This window comes from Egretta garzetta, unplaced genomic scaffold (assembly GCF_000687185.1).
Source record: "Egretta garzetta isolate BGI_Z169 unplaced genomic scaffold, ASM68718v1 scaffold56, whole genome shotgun sequence".
Classification (NCBI taxonomy): Eukaryota; Metazoa; Chordata; class Aves; order Pelecaniformes; family Ardeidae; genus Egretta; species Egretta garzetta.
Window position 1 is genome coordinate 12,542,248 of NW_009260182.1, and position 23,315 is coordinate 12,565,562.

At 36.9% G+C, this 23,315-nt stretch overlaps 1 protein-coding gene across 1 annotated transcript in view; it reads left to right on the top strand.

Annotated features, from left to right (window-relative positions):
* Positions 1 to 22,761, top strand: part of DNTT (DNA nucleotidylexotransferase) — a 93,912-nt gene extending 71,151 nt beyond the window's left edge. Inside the window, exon 11 of the mRNA XM_035897379.1 lies at positions 22,675 to 22,761. Within this exon, the coding sequence (XP_035753272.1) occupies positions 22,675 to 22,761 (87 nt within the window). The remainder of the gene's footprint in view (positions 1 to 22,674) is intronic.
* The last annotated feature ends 554 nt before the right edge of the window (positions 22,762 to 23,315 follow it).

Genomic DNA, 23,315 nt, shown 5'->3' on the forward strand with positions numbered 1-23,315 from the left:
CCCCCGAAGACCCCCAGTCAAAGTCTCCCTTTTCTCATTTATCCCAGACATGGCCAGCTAACTTCCAAATTTTATTTCCTGCTGCAAAACACTGACAATCTACAGATTTCAAAAGAAGTCATGACAGTCTGTTGACATAGCAGAATACTGTTCTTGTCTCTGCTGCATTCTCAGAAATAGCTAAATTACATTAGCTGAAATTTTCCACAAAGAGAGAAAATTCCAAGGCAGATATGCAACATGAAAGCTTTCAGACCAGGCAGCTCAGAAGTTACAATCTACTTAAAACAGGGTCTTTTATCAAGTAGTGTCATTCTAACAAGAACCAGGGAGTCTAAGTATTCTGCTATTTAGAATCTAATGTGTTAAAGAATTGTTTTCTTATTTTTAACTTTGCAATTTTATATTAATTTATTTCCATAAAGGACATTTTGAACAAAAAACCCTCCACACTGCCACCCAGTGTGTAATAAAGTCAAGAATGTGCATAATAGCCGTGTCTGTCTGTAACTGTGAAACTCGAGATGATGACTCAGAGCAGGTGAGGAGAGGTTTGCAGTAAGTTGTGGGGCTGCCAAGGTTGATTAATTTTTAGGCTCATCAGGTTAGTAAGCTTAAAATCAGTAATGAAAATAATTAGTAACTTTAGTGCTCTTTCAGGGAACATATACCTAAATCATGAGATGGTTAGGGTTTTTTTTCTTAATTTGATTATGAAGGCTAGAGAATCTTCTCTACTGTAATTCTGGTGTTCTTAGTTAAAAAATAATGGACTGGGGGGGAACACTAAAAACATGTATGTTTTATCTGTACCATCTCTTAAATTTAGGTTGGAACATGAACATATGTATTTCATAAGGACATTTTTCTTTGTGGTAGAAAATCTTCCTTTGTCAAAGGAAAGCTTTCTCAAAGCTAAAAATACCAGGAACAGACATTCTTGTGCAAGGTGCTCAAGATCCCTCAACACAACCCTAATTAAGGTTAATTAGGCACCATAGGTAACAACTGAATCACATCTTTTCCATATTTCTCTCCTTGTTTGCTGAAGAGAAGTTACCTGCTGCCACTGGCTATGTCCAGGCAGACAAACGTTCATGCCTGATTCTGTAACACTCACTGGGGTATAATTCGGGAGCTGTGCCAAATCCTTTCTGCTTCATTCTTCTTCTATTACTCTGTATGTGTCTACAGCAAAAGGGATAGAAAGGTCAGGGAGAGTCAAACTAATTCTCAATCCTGATGAAGACCAAATCCTTTCTTTGAAAATACTTGCCTATCATCATTCAAAATTTTACAACCTGATATAAGAAGTTAATAAACCATGCTATAGCAAATATACTTTGATTTTCTTTTTCTTTTTTTTTTTTTGATGGAACGTAACAGTGCCTGTAAGAGAGTGTCTTTCATTATAAGAGACAACAATTTCCTGGTTTGCTTTACATTCCAATATATAATCTGGTATACTTCATTCTTTTATATTAATATTTATCAGCCCTTTGGCCCTGTGGCCCACTGCCTGAAATGTGAGCATGTCAGAGAATCCCAGATTCCAGCATTGAAAGGTTTGCATCAGGAAAGAGTCCTGGTTACTTTAATGTATTTCCAAAGGGATTCTGGCAGAAATAGGGAGTGTTAACACAGAAGTTAGGAATCAATTACATAGCTTTGCAGAGGGGAACAAAAGGAACAGATATTTCCTCCAGGGACTCATTACAAAGTTACACTGTGAAATTATTCCTCAGCCTTGATATTTTTTTTTTTCCTAGCGTGAATCTTTTTCATATATTTGCGGGTTTTGGAAGACAGTGTGCAACTATCAAACTAGTGATTTTTTTTCATTTCTATAATAAAATAGGCATTTTGTAGATCTTCCTTTGGTAGGAAAATTGTGACAACAAAAATTGAGAATTTACTACCAATTATCTGTCAGCCTCTTTTTCATAAAAAGATCAGTAGATATCCAAATCTGTGCCCTTTTGAACTGTGTCCTAAAGCTATGGAAATCAGGACTTTTATATTCCAACTTGAAGTATGAAGTTTCTGTGATTTACATCATCTGGGGATCACACCTTACAATGATTCCCACATTTATGGAATGAAGGAGTTCATTGATCAGCCTTCAGGAGGAGAAAGAAATTGTATATTCCTTGTCTCTTATAATATTATTATTGCTGTTGCACAGCACATTTATGAATCTGGCCAATTCTCACTGTAAAACTTTCCTGCTTCGTGAATGGACAATATGCTCTCCAAGTAAAGTAGAAGTGCTTTTGCAAAAAAAGAATTTCATTTTTCTGTGTGAACCATAAGTCAGGTCAGCTCAACAATAGGCTTTTCCTTAGAAAATTTAAGGTCTTTAAGCTGGAAACCATGGCATCACTGGTTGTTTTTATACCCCTCCATGTTAGATTGTGGGTCATTTATCCCTTAAGCCACTATACAGAGTTTTTGGTTACAGCATGCATTGTGTCTAGACTTAATTACGAGCTAATTAGAGTGTAGGTGCTGACCTCTGTTATGTATTTATGTAACATGGTCATCAGTTCACTGTCTGAACTGCAGATTTTAGTCTGCATGTATATACACAGTTTGCCACATACTGAGATTTGCAGGGCACTTTCTTTGCATTGATTAAAAGTTTGTGATGTACTAGGGCAGTCATTAGCAAGTTTTGCCAATGTTCTGATAGCTTTTGAGTTGGGTGAAACGGAGAAAGATCTAGTGGTTCTAACTAAAGAAGATACAACTGGAAATCCTGTTTTATTTTTAAACACCTGTCTTTAAGCTGAATAGCTATTATCTGCTTGCATGAGAATGCAATAAATTTGTGACTTACTTCCACTTTCATGTTTTATTATTTTTAAAGTGACTCTTACAGTGGCTGGTAAACCACAGGCTTTCTATTCTTAAAGGAGTAGCTGTCCTTGAAGTATGAGTGCTTTTCCCTTTTTACAGTGTCAGCAACCTGGAATAAGATTCAGGAACTGCAGAGGTTGTTGGTTGCTCCTTTACCAAACCCTGGTGCTGTCAGCTAGAGTCATCCTTGTCATGCATAAGGACACTGCAGAGAGTGTCTGAGGCTGGACTCTATGATATTGGATTTTTGTACTTTTCACCAAGAAGGTGGGTAAGACTTAATGTGGAATGACTGTTCTCCCATTAAATGGCTCTCAGACTCGAGTGCATGCTTTTCTTCAGTAGAATATTACTTAAGGAAAAACTTCCTCACTCTCCAGAATATGAAATGCTATGGTCCAGTCAGCTTATAAACTTAGCATCATCTTTAACTTTGGAGTTTGCTCCACCATAAATATAGCGTCTTATCATCTGTCAAACCTTTACTTTGTCTCTATGATTAATGTCATCCATCTCCATTTCTTCTTAATTTGACATGGTTTCATTCAGTTTTGTAGACTGTAATGTTGCTGCCTACTTCTTGAGTACTATTAATACCACTTCAAAATCCAGGGAATGACTGTAAAAAGGGTGGCTACAACTTAGTGGTGTAAAATGTTAGTTTGAGAAGTTGCTTTCCTTACCCCAGTATTGAAAGGATCCAATAGCCCTTGTGAGTTACCTTGGGAGCTGCTGTAGCTCTGGAAGACATAAGCTATGTCCTTCTGCTGAAATTAAAATTAACTGGTTTTAAATGTAGCTTAGATTCCAGACTGCAAGCACTAAAATGAAATTCAAGTTCCAAAAATTTCATCATCAAGAGAAGTTGTGGATTTAATTTAAGCTGATTTTGTTCTAATTTCTGTTATTCTGACATTTGCTGTTAGCTGCTCTTTGGCACTGCTGCAAGACCTTTTTGTTGCTTTCTACTCTTAAAATTCCACAGGAACATAAATGTGTTGAATGCCTTTTTTTTTATTTCCCTTTTTTTCTGACACTGTGTCCCTGGATGTTATCTGAGGTTGCAGCTTGCAGTTCATAAATACCAGACTGTTGTGATTCTGTTCTTCCTCATGGCTCATCCATTTGAAGATCCAATTCAGATACCCAATCTTTGTTATAAACAGATGTAGATTTGCTGCAGTCTGGCTGGTTGAAGCTCTTTCTGCTCCTTCTGGTTCTCTATGTGTAGTCACTGGATATAAAAGGTCCTTCTTCAGCTTCCAAAAATCCCGACATACATGGTTGTTAAGACACTATGCCTGTTGGTGCTATCGCTGCTATCTAAAGTGTTTACATTTATGATTATGTAGACAGCTGTCCCACAAACTTCCATTCCTGTTGAGGAAACATGCACTGGGTAACCATTAGCATCTAAAGGACAGGTTGAATGAGCAGGCTGAAAATAATGTGATTTTTATCAGTTTGATTCTTCAGGGCTGTGCACTGTCCAAGCTCTGAACTTGGAAATGTCTTAAGTGCATGGCCAAATCACTCTGAAATTTATGTGTAAGATTTTGCACATACTGCTAGTATTATGGCTCAAGAGAGAAAACAATCACAAACAGCTGTTAATGTGTGGAAGGCACTTGCATGCAGACTGGAAATAATATCTGGAGATGACCTACTCTGGTTTTGCCTTTTCTTACTCTGCAGCAGGTCCATTCTTGCTTAGTACGTATGTCTTGTATCACTTTGTAACAGGGCATCGTGTCAGGCTAGTAGGCTGGCGTGATTATAGTCAGCCCAAGGATCATGTACCTGTTCAGACATGTGACATCGGAGGGCATATTCAAACAATTCTTAGGTTTTCGTGTTCTCTGGATATTTTCTGATCCCTCTTTTAATCCTGATCTGGCTTGTGAAAAGGCAACATGGGAAGGAAGAAACCATTTTGACATTTGGAATGAAGTGACAATTGTGTGAGCTGGAAAGATCACATACATTGTTGTGATATGGCCTGAGGAAGGAGAATGGTCCAGAGGTTTGACTGCTCACTTCCAACTTGGGTCTCACTGTAGCCAAATTTTCTCTGTAGTTTTAAGTAAGTCATTTAACCTTCCTTGATCTCACTTCGCAAGCGTAAAACATAATTCCCAGAATGCAGAGGTACAGTAAGGATAAGTAGTTAACCACTGTGGCAAAAGCTAGTTCAGTTTAATGAAGGATTTTGATCACTCAGTGTTTTGCCTTTCCCTATAACTGGGAGAAAGAACGAATGTTTAATGAAGAATTTTGATCATTCAAAATTTGCTTGTTTTTTTAATTGGAGGGAAAGTCAAAATGTTGACACTTTGTGCAAAGAGAAATGCTTTTTGAATCCCAGCTGTCCACAGACTGTTCCAAACCTCCAAAGCTGAGACAGCTCTTGGGGCTGCAGGCTGTGAGACACTTGGCTTGGCTGCCTGCTTATGGGCTCATGGATCCCATAAGCTCTGGGGACCCTGGCTCTGATGTAATTACAGTGACTTATTTGAACTCAGGCTCCCAGTAGCCTGTCAAGCAAGTTTTTGAGAAGATGGGCAAGCCAGCAGGAGGTCAAATAGGCTTAGACTTTAAAAAGTGCCTGGTAAACTAGATTCTATTGGATTATTTTTTTTCAGAACAATATTTTGATAATTACATCCTTTTTATGGAACATTCACATTTAAGTGAGTAGGAAAATTCCAGCAAAACAAAATTTGTTAGTGTTTTGCTGAGTGGATCTCTTCACAAGGCAATGGGATATTAAGTTTGTGTTACTATATGTGGGTTAAGTAGAAATATTGTTCCCTCAAACTGTCTTTTCTCTGGGAATCCTAGGAAGTTGCATTCCAGTGATTCTGAGCCAGCAGCATCCATATATCATGTTTCTCTGTAGAGCTTAGTGTAAGGATGCCCCAAACTTAAGCATAGCAGTTGCTTCTGAAAGATCTACTGTGCTATGCAAAGCCCAGCCCTACCACTTATACCATGGATAAATCTGAGTTTTTAAAATGCAGGATTTATCAACCTTTTTTACTATTACTTCCTAACTAAATTCCCTTATCTGAATTAATTTAGAACTAGTACCATTACCAAATACTTCAGAACCCATATTGTGAGAAAATAAGATGCTTTTTGGTTGTTTTTTACATTTTGGTAACTATTTGGAAATTATTCCTTGTAGCTACAGTAAAGAAGGATGTTTAAAACTTCCCCACTGTACTTCGCATAGTTTCAGCTGTGGTGGGATTCCCTATTGCTCTTTCCTTTCATTCAGGGCATATTCACTGTTCTTTTGCTGTTCAGCAGTTACCCAGAGCCAAAGAGCCTGGCAGAAGTCTGCTGTATTCAGCATCTGAGCTGTAATCATTTCCCATTTCACGGGAGAAGACTCTGCATACAACAGGAACTAGTTTCACCGTCTCCGTGCCAGAAGTTTGGCATGATATATTTCCTCAAATCATTATCTTTTGAGTACAAAAGGGAGTGTGCAGGAGTTAGGCTGAATGAGAGGTGGGATGGGCTGGATGCATTAAGCTGCTGCAGGTGCTTATCTCTATTCCTGTTTTGTGGTGGGAGATTTCTAGGGATGACATGCGGAACAGCTTCATGGCTGGATCATGGCCATATAGAAAGTGTCTCCTTCCCGCACCTTTATTACACCACTACCCAGCAGAGATCCTCAAGCTGGCTGTGGGATTCAGGGGTTGGATTGTCATGTAGATTTAGATTTTTATCTTATATAAGCTCATATGTTTTCACAATAATATTCCATAAAATCACTTTTAAGTTCAATTACTACTTTATGAAGTTCAAGGCAGCAAAATTAAGTGATGCAAATAATTAGCATTAGTTTTTTGAAAAAGACTAGCTGGGATTCGTAGGGTATAACAGACTGATTCAATTATTAGCATATGAGTGTTATAGGTTGTTGGGTTTTTTGTAAGAGGAGGGTCACAAGCTCAATGTTGTTTTGAAGAGTCATTGGAGCAGAAAGCAGTTATTAGTTTTATGTCCTAAGACGGGAAATAGTTGCCTTAATATTTTCTATTGTTAAAGAAATATTGGGGAAAATATGACACTTTATGCAGAAGACTGTATATGATTGATGACAATTTTGCATTTAAAAACCATTGTGTGAATTTGAATGGCATTAAATGTTATTTAGTTGTTGAATAGCAAGAGAGGCGGTTTATATAACTGCTCTGAATAGTAAATTCACAAGATGCTCTGAAAACTTCATAATGGGACCCAGCTTTGCAAAACATTAAGTGCTGTACAGTTACAATAAAAATAGTAAGCCCCTATGCTCCCAACTGTTTTTAAGAGAATATTTAGTTTTCCTTGGGAAACCAGTATAAACTTGAAAGGGGAGATTTATCCTGGGATTTCTTCCACACTGTGAAGATCACAGTCTTTAATCACTTGCCTGCAAAAAGCATTTCTATTTAGGAAAAATCCTTAACCTACTCTTCAGGTAGGGCTTGCCCTGTGTGTCTGTGCATATATCTGTAAAGACAACTGAAGGTGCGATTGCAGTCCAGGCAAATGACTGTAAGGCTTTGATGAGCTGGCTCAAGGGTGTATGTAAGCTTGCTGAATTCTGCTGTTCCCCAACTTTTGCCCAGGTAGTTGCTTCACAGACAACCACAGTGTATGCAGCAGGCAGCCCATTTAAATACCCTTGAACTTCTAGCCTCCCCCATGATATTTAAATTTTTCTCTGGCTGACTCTAAGTCCATGTTGCTGGCGTGCCACTTAGCCAGTAACATTTGTTTTGAAATAAGTCTTACCTGACAGTGACCACGCTGGTTGGAAAAGTTATGATTGTATGGTGGCTTGGCTTAGAGGATAGAGACAGCTCTGAGGAAGCCAGACTGACTGCAGATGGCTGGGTTGTTCCCTGCACTTCCCAGAACTTTGTAAACAGGTCTCCTAATAAAAAGCCAGCTTTGTTTTCTAAGCATTGATTCTTTTCTGCTGCTACCCAATATGTTATTTCTCCAAAACATGCATCACTGGGAAGAAGAGCTGGCTATTATTCTATACCCTCATTTTATTACATAAAGATGTGTAATATTCATGTGTTTAACCTTGTATTCAATAGTTACAGCCTCAAAATCAGTTTTCTCGTGTCATCTGAGAACGTTTGCTCCACACTACCTTTCACTGAAAAAAAATGCCTGCAGAAGTTTACTTGCACAGTTAAAGAGACATTTTTTTATGATTCTTTAAAAACTGGATATTATGGCCTTATTTTGGCAGATGCTGCTCTACAACTGTGAAGTTATAACAGTGAGACAGTCAGCCTTGAGAACATATTGATGAATTAAACATGCTGCAGCTGCAGAGTTTGCTTTAGATGTCTGCAATAATGACTGGATTAAAGCTAGAGTAAACATGAAGATCCAAAGTTTATAAAATTGATTTCCAATGTGATCAGTTGTTCACACAATCATTACAACAATTAAACACTGAGTCACTGTAAACAGATGCACATACTTTCATTTACGTTCCAATTCTTCTCTCTCGCTCTCAGGGAAGTGGAAATTGCATATGTGATTTGGGGGATTTGTTCTTTTTGCACCTGGACTATTTTTAAAAATTAAGAATGAAAATAATCTACTTTTCTTACCTCTTGGTAAATTAAAAAAAGATTATGTATTTTCTTCCAACGTGTGCTTTTCCCCAGTGTTAGCAGTTTAAACGTTTCACATAAGCATATGATAGTTCATTTTTACAATGTCTGCATGTAATTCATGTATATATTTAACTAAATTTAATTCCTTTGTGCTAGCAAGCTGTACAACTAACACAGAGATGAATATACCTAATTGTTGCTTCGTTTGCTCTGTGGGTTTTCTGAACAGTTGAGTGGAACCTGTATTGCCAAGAGAGAGCTCTCAAAATGCAGAAGTAGGTGCAGCTCCAAAATATTTTGACCATACTTTTTTATTCATTTTAATTTCTAGAGCAGTACAGAGCCAACCATTTTCAAGTGTTTTCATTCAATCATTCAGTCATTGTGCTTGGGTAAGTTATTGAATGTGGGCAGGTAACATACCCCCAGATTTTCTCTTAAAAGAAAAAAGAAATCGATTGAGAAGGTAGGTAGAGGGGAAGGTAGAAAAGGAAAGGTCCAACAGCCAGACAGGAAAATGGGGTATGGAGTGGGAGTGAGAATGGGAAGCCTGTGGTGGATGCACAGATTTGGTAAGGAAGTGCAGAGTTGCTGGAGAAGGTGATGGGGAACGGGAAGGGTGTATTTGATTAGCAGCTGCATGGTGGAAAAGAGTCTAGGCTGGTTGAAGAAACTGAGCTGAAAAGGGGCATGAAAAAGGAATGGCTGGGGAGAGATATGAGTGGAAGCTTGGTGGACTAAAAACCAAATTAAATTCATTAGGCTAATGCTCTAAACCGGCAACAAGAAATGGGTAAATTTTCGATTGCCCCAAATAACTGACTAAACTGTGTTTATCTCGCTTTGCTCTGGATATGGCATGAGTGGAGCCTGAAGTTACATTGGAAATCTGAGGGGAGAGATCAAGGCTACAACATAGTATAGGGCAGTAGGGAAGAGAGGGAGCTAGAACAGATGCATATTATAAAAGCTCAGCTTGCTAAGCCTGATTGATCCCTCATTGGCCTGCAACCCAAGACTGTTGTCAGTGCTGTCAGCAAATATTTGTTAGCCCTGTGGCACAGTGTGTTTCTGTGCCTAATGGAAGAAACCAAAGTATGCTACAGGAATTGAAGGAAGCAGTGTTTCTTTGAAGAATAAGTCGTCTCTATGCATATATATAGGAAAACTGAATTAAGTTTAAAATACAATCATCAACCACATTCTGGGATTTCTTAAATTGCAGGTCCTTGATTTTGCAGTCTCAATAATGTTCTTTTGAAGTGGTTTGTTTATAATAATCCCATATGAATTACTCGCAACTGTGTTTCATAAAACCCAGGATTCTGCGCTTTTCTTGTTTCATTCATTCATATGAAGCTTTAGAAAGAAAAATACAATAACCTAACTTAACAGTATTTGACAAGCTAAAGCTACTGCAAATATCGTAGACTTAAAGCAAAGCAGAAGTCTAGCTAAAGTGGAAAAGGAAGTAATCCCTGTTAATCTTTTTAGGGACTTTGTGATAGGACACAGATTGTCAGAGAACTACAGGGGGCAATAAGTTTTTGTTCTGTTTTTATTTACAGCAATGTGCTATTTAACATGTTAAAATTTTTGCCTGGGTTGGCAGAAAGAAAGTTTCAAGTTTCTCTTCACTTTGTGTGCCCCAAACTGAAAACATATTCTTGTAGTCTGGATGGTAATGTATTATACACTTTATTTATTGTGGAATGTTCTTAATTATTAAAATTGTAATGGGAGATTGGATGCATAACTATGTAGTGTTTTGCAGCAAAGTAACCACACATCTGTCATTTTAAACAGAGAATAGTTCCATTTTATGCACAGCATGGTCTTGTTTACAAACTACATTTTAGCAAACAAAAAGTCCTCATTCAGTTAAGTCAACTGATAATATTAATGTTTTTTAATATTTTAGTTTTCAAAGCATCAGCTCTTCAGCTCTGGTCTTTTTCTGTCTCCTTCATTAAAGCTACTTGGAGTAAATACTTTGCATGTAGAAAGCCTGAAGACATTTTGTTACTCCACGTTATGAAATAGTTAATAGGTCACCTGCTTAGAATGCCCTAACATTAGCCTGATTATTCTGTTTTACTCACCGAATCTATTTTTTATTGTTCAGAAATCTACCATGAATAAACCTATAACTAGGGCTAGAGAATAGTTTTAAAAGAAATATTCAAGTATGCTATTTCTGATTAAAAGCACATGACGTGTCCAGTGGTAAACTAAAATGAGAATTTATGATTCTGGCTTCTATTACCTTCAAAAATTATTCATGCCCAGAATTATTAGAATAAATTCCACTGCACTATTTTGCATCAATACCATTACACATGATTTTGCCTGAGGGTATTGAATCAATGAGTAATGCTTGTAACACTGCTTTTTCAATCATGTTTTGTTATAATGTCATTTCAAAGAGTAATTTTTTTTCTCTCTGATTTATTTATCATCTTATTTGTAGCTGGATTAGGAACAGCTTAGTTTTTATTTTAAAGCAAGCAAGGTGATATGAATATTACTACAGAAAATACAAGTTAAATGTGAAAATTACATTTGGAGATAATATAATGTCAGAGGCACTTCAGGTTATTTGCTACTGTAAACTATTATGATACCATCAAAGGGAAAATGCAGTGTCTACACCGTGCTGTGGAAAATTATTATTATTGAACTTCACATTTCTAGCACAATCAGTACTTCAGTATTTATGTTCTATAATTATCATGAAATTGTTTGTACTGTTGATAGTCTTATTCATAAATATAGCATAAATATTTAGCAAAATGTCTAATTACAAGCAAAGCAAAAATCCCCAACACCCAGTCTTAAAAAACAAACAAACAAAACCCAAACAAGAGAAGGCTGGGAAAAACTAGGAAGGAAGATGACCTGAAAGTTGTTAGTTGTATTGTTTAGGAAAGTACTGGAAGATAGATGCTCAGATATTATAGCAACCCACAAAACGTAAAAAAATGTGTGTTGACCATAATGAAGATAAATACTACTCAGAGTAAAATATACTAATGGGTAATTACTACAGAATTCCTTAGGGCTTGACTGTGTCATATTTTTTCATAAAGCAGTGTCTTATTCTGAGAATGTTGTCCCACTGGCTAGTGATGGAATAAGTTGCTGTCCCTCTCAGGCTGGCTAGTGGTAGGAATATCAGGACCATGGAGAAGTTTCATTTTTCCATGTTATGTTCTGACAGCGTTCATACCACACAAGGTAATAATTGAATACACTTATTTGAAACCTCTTATACAATGCCAGGATTGTATGCATCTTTATCTGGAAATTGCTTCACTTAGAGAGGTTTTTTTTTTTTTTCTTTCTGTATTCCCTCCCCTCTGTTTCCATAAAATCATTTAGCTCGCTGTGAAAGTTACTGATTACAGCGATTCTTGTTAGCACTTTGTCTGCCCTAATGAGTCAGCTAATGATTTCAGAGAAGTCGCCACCATTTTATGGATTGATGTTACATTGTATTCCCTTGTAGATTGAAGGCACTCAACCTCATATTGCTCAGTGTACTGCAGGTATTTATAGATCTTCTGTACTGCTTTCTCTAGAGTTGCTTTACACAATTCTGGGTCTGTAACTGGTGTAAAATTGCAAAGCTATTTGCTGCACTAAAGCTCTGAGCAGATTTATGTTTTCCACCAAAGATGTACAACATTCATTCCTGTAAAGTTAACAGTAGCATAATAAATGGTATAGTAGCATAAAATAACTGGCTTCCTGATCAGTGTTTGCGAAGTATGCCTTCACCTTGATCATTACAAGTCAGAAAAGAGGGAGTGGAGCTGGTTGCAATGCAGAAGGTAGGTTGCGGGGCAGAACACGACAGACCTGAATGACAGATGGAAATCTTGGTGCAGGGGCTGCACCCGCTTACTGATGGCCATAAATACATGGATTGAGGAGGCACACATCCAGCTGTTGAAAGAAAATAGATTCATAGTCCCTGTGGGTAAATGTTGATATTGCTACTGAAGTCAATAATTTTTAAGCGTTGATAGCAGCACTGGGCTCCTGTTAGTTATTTTAGTAAAAATCACTATATACCATCATGTGTATTCCTTTTTGGCATATAGCATATAAAATAAATTCACAGCCTGCTGTCTTGATTAGGATGATGCTCAATGGCTCAGATTCTACATGGTAAGGGTAGAAAATAACATGGAGCTAGATATTGAGGGAAGATTTAAAAGAAATATGCTTGAGAGAGGCTAGCTTTCACTCACATCTTTTCTATTATTATAAGTCATACTAATCAAGTCATGTTGCTTGTCTTTAGGTTAGTAAATTCAAATATAGACACAAGCACATGGTAATGACCTCAGCAAAAGGCTTCTTTTCTTTGAAATCTGTTCTTTTCTACTGCTATGGAGAGTCATTATGCATTTTCTCATAGGTTTCTTCAAGCCTTGTGGCTTATACATTTCAGAGCTATTAGCTGGCCCAGTTAATGCACAAGCTCTGTCTGCAAGAAATCACTCGAGAAAATGAGTGCTTCTGATAATGGGGAAGGTGGAAGTATTTTTTTGCAAGTAAACAAGTTTTGAACAGGAAGTGATTGAAACACTTGAAGTTTGTGACATCCTTCCTCACCCTCCCTTGCAGCTGCTGTTTTTGCTCAGTCACTTCGCAGGTGACTTCCCCACAGAAACTCACTCTCTCAGGAATCCATTAAGATTAAGAAAAATCACAACAGGTTGATGTTTTTTATTCAATCTTCTGCAGGGATTTACTAAGACCCAAAGAAGTTTATCTAGGCTGTTGCTTTCCCCCCATCTTCTCTTTCCATTAATTTCTATTCTAGTCATCTTTTCTTGCTTGCTTTTTGGTTGGCTGGTGGTTGGAGTAAATTAGTTGTGTTGTTCTGTAAATTTGGTTGGAGTAAAATGTTATCAGTCACTTTATTAGAGATTTTAGTCTGAGTTAACATCTACCCAAAGAAACAATTCAGAAGTGTCTGAACTAAAATTCCACTAAAAATTTCTTTTCACTATTTTCTTCAATTTTACCTCCCTGACTTATTATATGTGTTACACTCATTCTCCATCCAAAAGTGCTGAATTGAAGAAGCTCATCAGCATGTTTGGTACTGTAAGCAGTGTTAGCACAGAATGCACCATTAGGAGGTCATGTCAAGTCAATCATTCAGTAACACCCTCCTCCGTCCTGTTTTTTCATCTTTTGCTAGTCTGTTAGTGACATCCTCCCTTTTGTCCTTCTCTTCTCCTTTATTTTTTACTTATTTTTAGAAAATGTTACTAGCATCTCCATATTTATGAATACAGGATAAACCTAATTGAAGATGGGGATCAAGAATATAATCAACTCAAAGTGTTTGTTTTGGGACTTGCAATAACTTAATTGTCAATAAATAGAACATCCAACTAGTTGTGCCATGGAGTGAATTTGGCTAATTTTTCATCAATCAGTCTGTATAATCTGATTACCTCTCTTCCCAGTGACCTTTCTGAGAGAAGATGCAAGTGCGTAGCTGAAACAGAGCATATGTTCTCCCTGTCTGTCTTGTCTTCTCTTGAGCTTTCCTGACTCAGTTTCTTTGACAGTGGTCCTTGTACTTGTCACATCCAAGAGTTCCTAGACATCTGCATTCAGTGCATTCAGTGGTTGGCCTTGGAACTCAACTTTTTGTTTGAAAAATATGCTTTCCTTGCCAGAAGTTGATTTTTATGTGACCTCAGTGTTTTCAAGTTTTCTTTTGTTTGTGAGCTAATGGAGATACTTGGGTTAGTGAGGCAGAGCAGGCTTCCCAAGTGAAAAGCAGCAGTGAACTTGCATGACTTCATGCGGCTCGTTTGCCGAGGTTCACCAGAAATCCATGCAGCTCACTGTAGTCAAATGAAAAAACCTGTAACATTGGATTGTCTTTAATGTTGCACCAAGAACTTACTCTTCTCTTACTGAATTATGTACTGTGAGTCGCAGGAACTAACATTTAATTCTCAAAAATAGGAAGCAACTGGAATTATATTGATATAAACCATTAGGTGTGTTCCTAAGGCCTTTTAATTTCCTGTTGACAAAAACCATGCATCAGGATTGCATTATTGAATCATATGAACTTCTTCATATAAAACTGAGCCAGAAAGATACACGCTTTTCTAATGTAATAGGATTTTTTGCAAAAAGATGATAACATTGTTTGCTTTCTGGCCTTTGTGTTCCTTCTTTTTTTCTTACCTTTCAGGTAGATCTCATTTCTGTTTTTAAAGAATTTTGTAGTGCAAGCCCCAAAACTGTTATTTCCTTGCAATTCTGATCATAGAATAGGTGAAAATGTAACTAGTTCAAGCTTTCAAATGGCTGTTTATTTCTTTTCTCCTCAGACTTTCATGGGTTAGAAGAAGCTGCTTGAGGCCATTTTCACATAGTGCATTTAACAATCATATATCAAGAAACAATTTTATATGCTACTCCTATATTTTTAGAAAAATTTCGCCAATGGTCGTTTTAGCATTTATTGAAATTCTCCCATAAAAGTGGCAGCTGTTTGTACCTATTCCAACTTGTTTGTTTTATTTCTAATTGTTTCTAACATTTTTACAGATTATAAATCATTTAATGCTATACCCATTTATTATCAGAATCTTGCTCTGAACTCAATAAAATATGACCATCAAGTACAGAAGATGGTTGCAGTCTTTTTCCTGCGGACAATTGCAGGAAATGTTACAACAAGTAGACTTCAATGTATTGTTCTGCGGGCACATGATTGTGCAGACCTTTTTGATGCAATGATCAGGCTCCCTCGTTAGCTGAGTATCTTCAGCACAGTATGCAGGAGTTTATGTCAATACAATCTGAAAATCATAAATAACAAAGCAATAAAATATATAAATATTATATACATAACATATATACATTGTAAGGTATGCATTATAAAAGGCTGGTTTATTAAAAGTATCATCTTCCTAAAAGTTTCTGCAGCATCGGTGCGACCTGTGTCCAGTGTTGGTGCATCAACACTTTTCTAGCAAAAATGGCCCAGTGGCAGAGAACAGATAGGGTAACACTCAGGTCAGGTAAACATACGTGAACGTTTCCAATGCTAATCATGTGGAAAGTATTTGCTACTTGATGGATTACTTATGTTTCTGCCTTCACAATTCTTTCTGTATCTTCATTTTATGCAATTAACAGCTATTTATATTTTTTACAGGGTATAAATGTTATTTGAGCAAATTGAATCAGAGAAAAAAGGGAGTTTGAGCAGTTAGATAGCTTTGCACCTTTACTCTATTAAGCTATCTTTGTATATTCTGTAAATTGTAGGTCTCTGGTGTGGTGCACTGCTTCACTGCACGTAGGGGTCTTTCAGATCTAGAGAAATGCTTTCACATCTTGGAAGCTGTTGCAAGCAATATAAGTAGCAACATCTCTGCATAATCTCAAGTATCTTTAATTAAAAATCTTTAATTGACCTGGCATAAGTGATGACATGTGAAGATGTCATTGAAGTGACAAATATATATGTAAGATAAATTTAAGGTGTGTTACGGTATCTTTTACTATGGTTGATTAAGCAAGTTCTGTTGTTACTGTCATTCATCTGCAATTGACTTTACCCACAAAACTTATTCTTAGAATGGATTCTGTCCAAGCACAAGGAACAGTTCAGTTCCAAGTTTGCAAATGACAGTCTGTCCTCTTCTTTTCTGTTGTTCATTTATCATTGTCATGCTTACTGCCCCTGTAATAATTCCAGGCATGTAAAGTGATGGGGGTTTAGGCTGCTTGGTATTTATCATTCGGTATACTGGAACTACTACAGAATTAGATATGATTGTATTTCCATTACCTCTCCATTTTAATAATTCAAAAAAGGAAAGCAAATATTAAGGTAATTAAACTGACGTGAATAGATGTCACATGTGAAACACTTTATAAAAATTAGTGAGAGAAGACCAAAATTAAATGAGAAAATCCCTAACTTCCCTATGTAAGAGTTGGCCTTTTTAAAGCATGCAACATCCTCAGGACACAAAGAAAAGGTTAGAATAAATGTATATGTTAATGACATTCCCGGATACTTGTCTAGAAGCAAAGTTGTATCAAACAGTTTTGTAAATTGTTAACAAGATTCTCTTGGCAATATTCTGTGTCGTCCTGCCCAATTTATTTGATGAAACAGTATGTCAGGAGGAGTCCAGACAGACTTTAATGATTATGGCCCTTCAGGGTCTTTTGCAACAAGAGGGAGTGTGCCTCTTACACAAAGTCATAGTTTTCCAAAGGATAATGAAATCCACTGGAGTATGACTGCATTCTTTCTGAATTACAGCTGTAGAGCAAATAAAAGTCAGCACTATGAAAACAGTAGGAAAAATGGGATATGGAAGGAAATTATTTTGTCTTTGAAAGGGCACAATATTACTACAACTTATTTAAGAATAAATGCTCAAATAATGTATAGAGTTGGGCCAGTAATCATCTAGGGAACATCATAGTTAATTCCAGTTTCTCAGCTAATACCAAGCATGATAAGGATTTAAAGGAAGAAATTAATCATATTTCCACCATGTGTCTCATCTTCAGAATGGTGGGTTGCACATGTACATATGTTGTACATACAAACCTGGAGTACTTTGCTCTCCCCCAGATTCTGCTGATTCAGAACCATTGAATCCCATTTCATCAATAACACTGTCTATGTAGTCCTCTTGGCTTTTATTTTGAGGTACGTGTATTCAAACTAAGTTCCCAAATTCATTTTGAGATGAGGAAAATAGTAATGAAATGCCATGGTGGCAGGCTGAGAGGTATTTATAGTATTACTTAATTATAATAGATTACTCAATTTGGTATTTTGCAACACACTGTTATTACCAAGCTATTTGGTAACAGAAGGTAGGATATCAGTCTACTTGGAATCTGATTAAACGTGTGCTTTTCAAGAAGGCTAAGTTAGTATTGATAGAGAGCATGAGCAGGCTTGGTTTGAGGAACTTTGTGTACGCAAAGCTGGCAGGGCAGTTGTGGGCAGAGCAACAGCCTCTGTGTCTCCTGAGTGAGCAACCTCAGTGAAGTATTGTTTTGTTCCATGCAATGTCAGGAGGTTGCTATCACTGCAGTATTTTTCCTTCCTGACCAAACAGTGGAAAGGAAGATGGATGGCCACAGTAGAAGCAAGTGTGGGCTGGGTGTCTAAGCAGTATAATTTCATTTCAACAGCCTAAAGGTTTTATCTAGGCTCACTGAAAGTACAGGTTGCTTCATACATGAACAGTGCATATCCAGTGGCCTAAATTTTCATATAATAGCAAGATCCGTTGTGTTATGAAAATCAAGTATTTGTGCACAGTAATTTCTAGTAATCTCTGATTTCTTGGGAGCTTTTCTTGTGCATCTTTACCAGACAAATTGCTAACCATATTTTAAGGTTTCCTGTCTCAGAATCATAGAATCATTTAGGTTGGAAAAGACCTTTAAGATCATCAAGTCCAACCGTTAACCTAACCCTGCCATCCCACTGCTAAGCCATGTCCCTAAGCACCTTGTCTACCCTTCTTTTAAATACCTCCAGGGATGGGGACTCAACCACTTCCCTGGGCAGTCTAACCTATGTTGAATTACTCAAGAAGTAGGTTAGAAAGACATATGGACGTACTCCAAAAATGGAAGAGAAAAAGGGATCTGAGGTACTCTCCAGTGCATTTTACTTTTTCTGATTATTTAAATGACATATATACAAATTCAGTATTTTCCCCTTAAAAGAAACATGTGCTGTTGGCCAATGCTGATTTATATAACTAGAATTCTACTTTACTGAGTAATAGTTGTGTTTTGTTGGCTTCATTGTATTAAAATGTGAGATGAAACCAAGTGACAATAGTAGTATAACATCTGTTTGAACTTTGGCAGTGCTAGTCAGGATATCATCAAGCAGTGCTAGCTCTGTGTCTTCACTCTCTGCTTCTCTTTCATCAAAAGTATTATTGATCATTAATGCCAAAATGAAAAATAAGAGGTAGCAGTTCACAGAAGAAAACATTTGGATGGCAGCTGTTCTACATTAGGTGTAGTTAATGGTCATGTTTGCAACCACAAAAGTAATATTTACATCCATTGAAATAACAGAATTGATTAAATGGGATAAGAGCAGAGTGATACCAGCTGCTCCACTGCATTGTTTTTTGTATGTTTGATTGATGTTGATTGGGCATGTCTTGGATCTGCTGAATATCAGTAAGAAGCTGAAAAAAAATCACAACTGGGCAAGCAGTTCATTACTTCTCTTGAGCAAAAAGAAAAAAGGAAGAGCTAGTAGTGAATGCAATAATCAAATTTGCATCACTGTATAAGCTCTGCATAGATTGACAAAGAAGCAAAATTACAGGTTATGATTAACATTAATAACAGTTACATTGCTGAAGCAGTTGGCAGATATCAGCTAGAGATTAATTTAGAAACATGGCTTGTAGCTACTGAGAATGGTATTCAGCATCAGATACTTTGTATTAGAAATTTTCCCTGTCAAGCAAATAAAATGAGTTTCGCTTACAGAAAAACATAAAGTGACAGAACAAAAGAAATGGGATGAAATTTGGGGTCCCAGAGATATGAAGAGCTTCTATTAAAGAGTATCTATAATATCTGTCTACAAGTGTAAAATTTTTTTTCTTGTTTTACTTTTTTTGCAGTAATATACATGTATGGATTGCCCTCTCTTGTTCTCAGTAAAAGAAAAAGAACCTCCCCCCCCCCCCCAAAAAAAAAAAAAAAACCCACCCCAAAATCCCTAAAATCCCATCCTCTTAGGACATACTCTAGGAACAAAATATTCCCAGTATTGTTACCCAGTGGGCAGTTATCAACGTGTTCTTTCTTTTTTTTTTTTTTTTTACTGTGTTCAGTATCTTCTTTTCTACCATTTTTTTATAGTCCTGTCTCTGTGAAAAGGGATCCATTTTCCCCTGGTCAGTGTTTTTTCGTAGGTTCCTTTTATTCCAAAATCTAACATTTGAACTTCCTAGGGAAAAGGAACGTTATTTGTCTATGCTTTATAAGCAATCTTTGCTATTGCAGACACAACTTTGAACTGTCAGTTCATTATGGATACGTGATTGTTTTCAGCTTTTCGTACTCCAGCAATCTCTGTAGTTGTCTGGGGCACTGTCCCAGAGGTTAAATATTGGTATGCTGAGAAGTTCATGGTGGAGGATAAAATCTCTTAGAAAACTGGACTGATTTTATACTACAGGTGTCAAAACAAAAAGGCATGCCATGTATGATTAAAATTTAAAAAAAAAGTTCCTGAAACAATGGGACAAGTTATTCCCTCAAATTTCTGATATGATGTGTTAGAATATGAAAATTATCTTATATAAGTGGAATTCATTATGGGAAAGTGCAAACAACTTCATAAGCATTGTTAAGTTCTTTCACTGTGCACTGTAGTAACAAATCACTGATCCATATGATATGTATTGCTGCCTGAAATCAATGCCTTTATATCAGAGCTTAATACAACATCTACTGACCTCAGTGTGAAAGACTTTATTTCAGTGGGTTTGGTCTGGGTAAAGTGCAATTGATACACAATTGTTCTGCAAATGCCAGTCTGGGGAATATAAATGCCAGAGAGTTAATGTGTTCAGCAAGTAGCTTCTGAGCATGGCCAGGCACTATTTGTGAAGGCTGCGCTGTACATATTGATACAGGGAATTACAAAAACAGATAAAATTTTAAAAGCTACTTTCTGATTTTGTAATATGTTTTTATTAATAACACAGAACACATTACTTCATGTTGCCATAATTACCATTTACTCTAATTATTTTCCTATTAAGACTGTTTTTGTCTAATTAAAGATGCACTATCTCCAACTAAAATAGTGAAAATATTCCATATTACTTCACTGTATAGCAATAATTTGCTAAGAAAGACAAATGACTTAGTGACTTTGGGTGGATTCAAGAGGATATCAGCCAGAACTGCTCTTAAATACCTACTTTGCTGGTTGGGACCTCTGGAAGAGTAGAATCGGAACCTCATATTCTGTCCTTTTTGTCCTCCCAAGCTCAAGGGAACACTGATGGCCTCTGGCTCTATTCACTCAGGAGCATTGAATTTCTACCATTCAATTTAGTCTTCGTAACCTTTCTAGCACAGTTAAACTGGCTTCCGTTCTACTTTGTGGCATTGAAAAATAGCTATTAGGAAAGCTGCCAGCCTGACTACTCTGTCTATTGGAGCTGAACAGTGTCAAGGAAAGATGTGCATTTTCTGTAGAGCTGGACGTAGAACTTCAAATTTCAAATACCCCTACAATGAAATGGAAATAGGTTTCTGATTTGGTTGAATCCCTGATAAAGTTTGAGTCCAGCTGACAATTAATGTTACATTTCAATTTAGGGGTTCAGTTCTTCATTATGCCTTGGCAAAACTGTGGCTCCTGACAGGACTGAGATATAGGTCAGGCACTGGAAAGAATGGGGCTGATGGAGAATAACAATAAGCCAGTGGGTACCAACTGATGAGGTGAATTTTACTGATGATGCACAAACATATTTCAGTGGCAGCGTGAGGCTTCCCTGGGCTCAGTGGTTTTGCTTATTCTTTCTGTCTCATTATTCTTTCTGCTTTGCTTCCGCTGAAGCAGCAGCTTAGACAGGATAATGTAGCCTTCATGTGCTCTGGTGCCATAGAGGTTGGCCAAGCTGCATCCCCAGGTCATTCTTACCTGTGTTGATCTTCTCTGCTGACTGATAAGTAACAGGAGGGTTGAAAGGAGAAAGAGTGAAGTGTCAGTAACCAGAAGCAAGATCTGCCTGTTTCAGTAATCTGCCTGCCTGCTGCTTTTTGAGTCCCTTGAGTTATGCAAACTCAATGGGAGTAAGAGACAGGGAAGCACCGTCCAGATCAGGGAATGAAGGAGAGCAAGAAGGAGAGAACACAGAGGAAAAGCATCTCTGGTGCCAGAAGTTGTTCCACCATACCATAGGCCTGCTCTGACCTAGCTATGGACTCCTCTTCCTGACCCATCCTCATGGGTATGCTGGACAGCATGGCCCTCCTGGAGGCAGCGCTTGACAGCTGAGAAAGTAGAAATGCTGGCACAAATGTTCTTAAACTTTATGGTAGTCAGAGATTTTCCCAACTAAGTGGGATTCGGCTAGACAGCTTCTCCTCTTTCACAGTAGAAAGTCAATCTAGAAAATTATGAAACCTTAAACCTGAAGTTTTCATGACACTGGGGTTCAAGATTGTTCAGAGCTGAACACTGACTGAGACTTAACTTCAAATGATTCAGGAATTGCTGAAATATTAAGTTTTTTTTTTCAATAGAAATGAGCTCTTTCTTGCTTCCAGACTCCTCTAAATGGTGAGGTTTCACTGTTTTAATATTCACCTACCTTAGCAGCTTTTTTAATTGATATTGTACTTCAGTGATGAGAGGAACACATAAGGCTATGTACTTTACTATGTCAGTCACCTTAGGGGAACTATGTCTTGCGGGTGGTTTCAGTGCAAGAATACTATCCTGTGTTATCAGGAGTACATATATGAAAAAACAAAACTGATTTTTTACTGTAAAACATTCATTAGGGGGGTGTGTGTGTTAAAATCCAATTGTAGTTGATCCCTCATTTTCAGCTTGCTTTTTTAGATGGAATATTTTATCTTTTCAGTTAAGCCTTCTGTAAGTATCAGAAATTTGGAAAGCATTGATGCTTTTAATGCTTGGCTATATGTAATTAGTGTAACCATTGAATCAGCTTGATGCATTTATAGAGAACATTACTATATTAATTTAAAAAACGTTGATGATTTTATTAAGAAAGTCAAGCTATTGACCTTCATGGAAGGGAAATGTAGGTTTTATTTGAGCTCTAGTCTTAGTACTTGTACACAGAGTCTTGAAAAAGTAAATCAAAACAAGGAGTTGTAAACTAGTCACTCGAACTGAAAGCATCAAGCAACATTAGAATTATTTTTTAACTTGTTTTCACATTTCAAGGTCAGCACACTGATGAAAACACTGTATTCTGTAGAGGATACAATTGGTAGAACTGTCAAAAATTAAGTCCTTTTAAACAGCAAAAAACCATCAATTGACATTTTCTCCTAACATCCTTATTGACTTCCTTTTTTTTTTTTTTTTTTTTTAATTCTTTCACAGAGGATCTTTCTCAAAGCTGGAAGTGAGGAAGAAATCTTTGCACATCTTGGCTTGGATTATGTCGAACCATGGGAAAGGAATGCTTAAAATTATTTGCCAGTGTACATTCATCAGTTGACAGCAATGGTCTTTCTGCCTATCTTGCAGTCTGATTCAGATATATATATATGATATGTGTCTCTATGACAACTAAAAATTTTTAAGAATATATTAGAAGCCATTACACATGCTGGTATTCCTAGAAAAGAAGAGTTTAAGTTCTTTTGAATACTTTCCAGTCTTTTCTGTTTTAGTCTTTGAAGTTTCTGCAGGGGAGTGACAAGATAGAGCTTGTTTTGGGGCGACAATTTTAAACTGGTGAGATTTTTCCTTTTTACGTTTAACATTCCTGTGAATAATACTTGCTTGTTAAAATACTGTCAGCTATGCTATGACAATACCTAAATAATACAAAATATTTGAGCTGAGTCCAAAAATTACTGAAATGTATGCTTATCTTTAACTGAATTTCTTAAGTATTTTGCTGAATCCATATATAAAATTGCTGCTTTATATAAAGCCTAGGCAGTAATTAGTCTGGCAGTTTCAGCAAGTTGAGGCTTCAGCTGTAATATTTTTCCAGGTGGGGCACCTCTCTACAA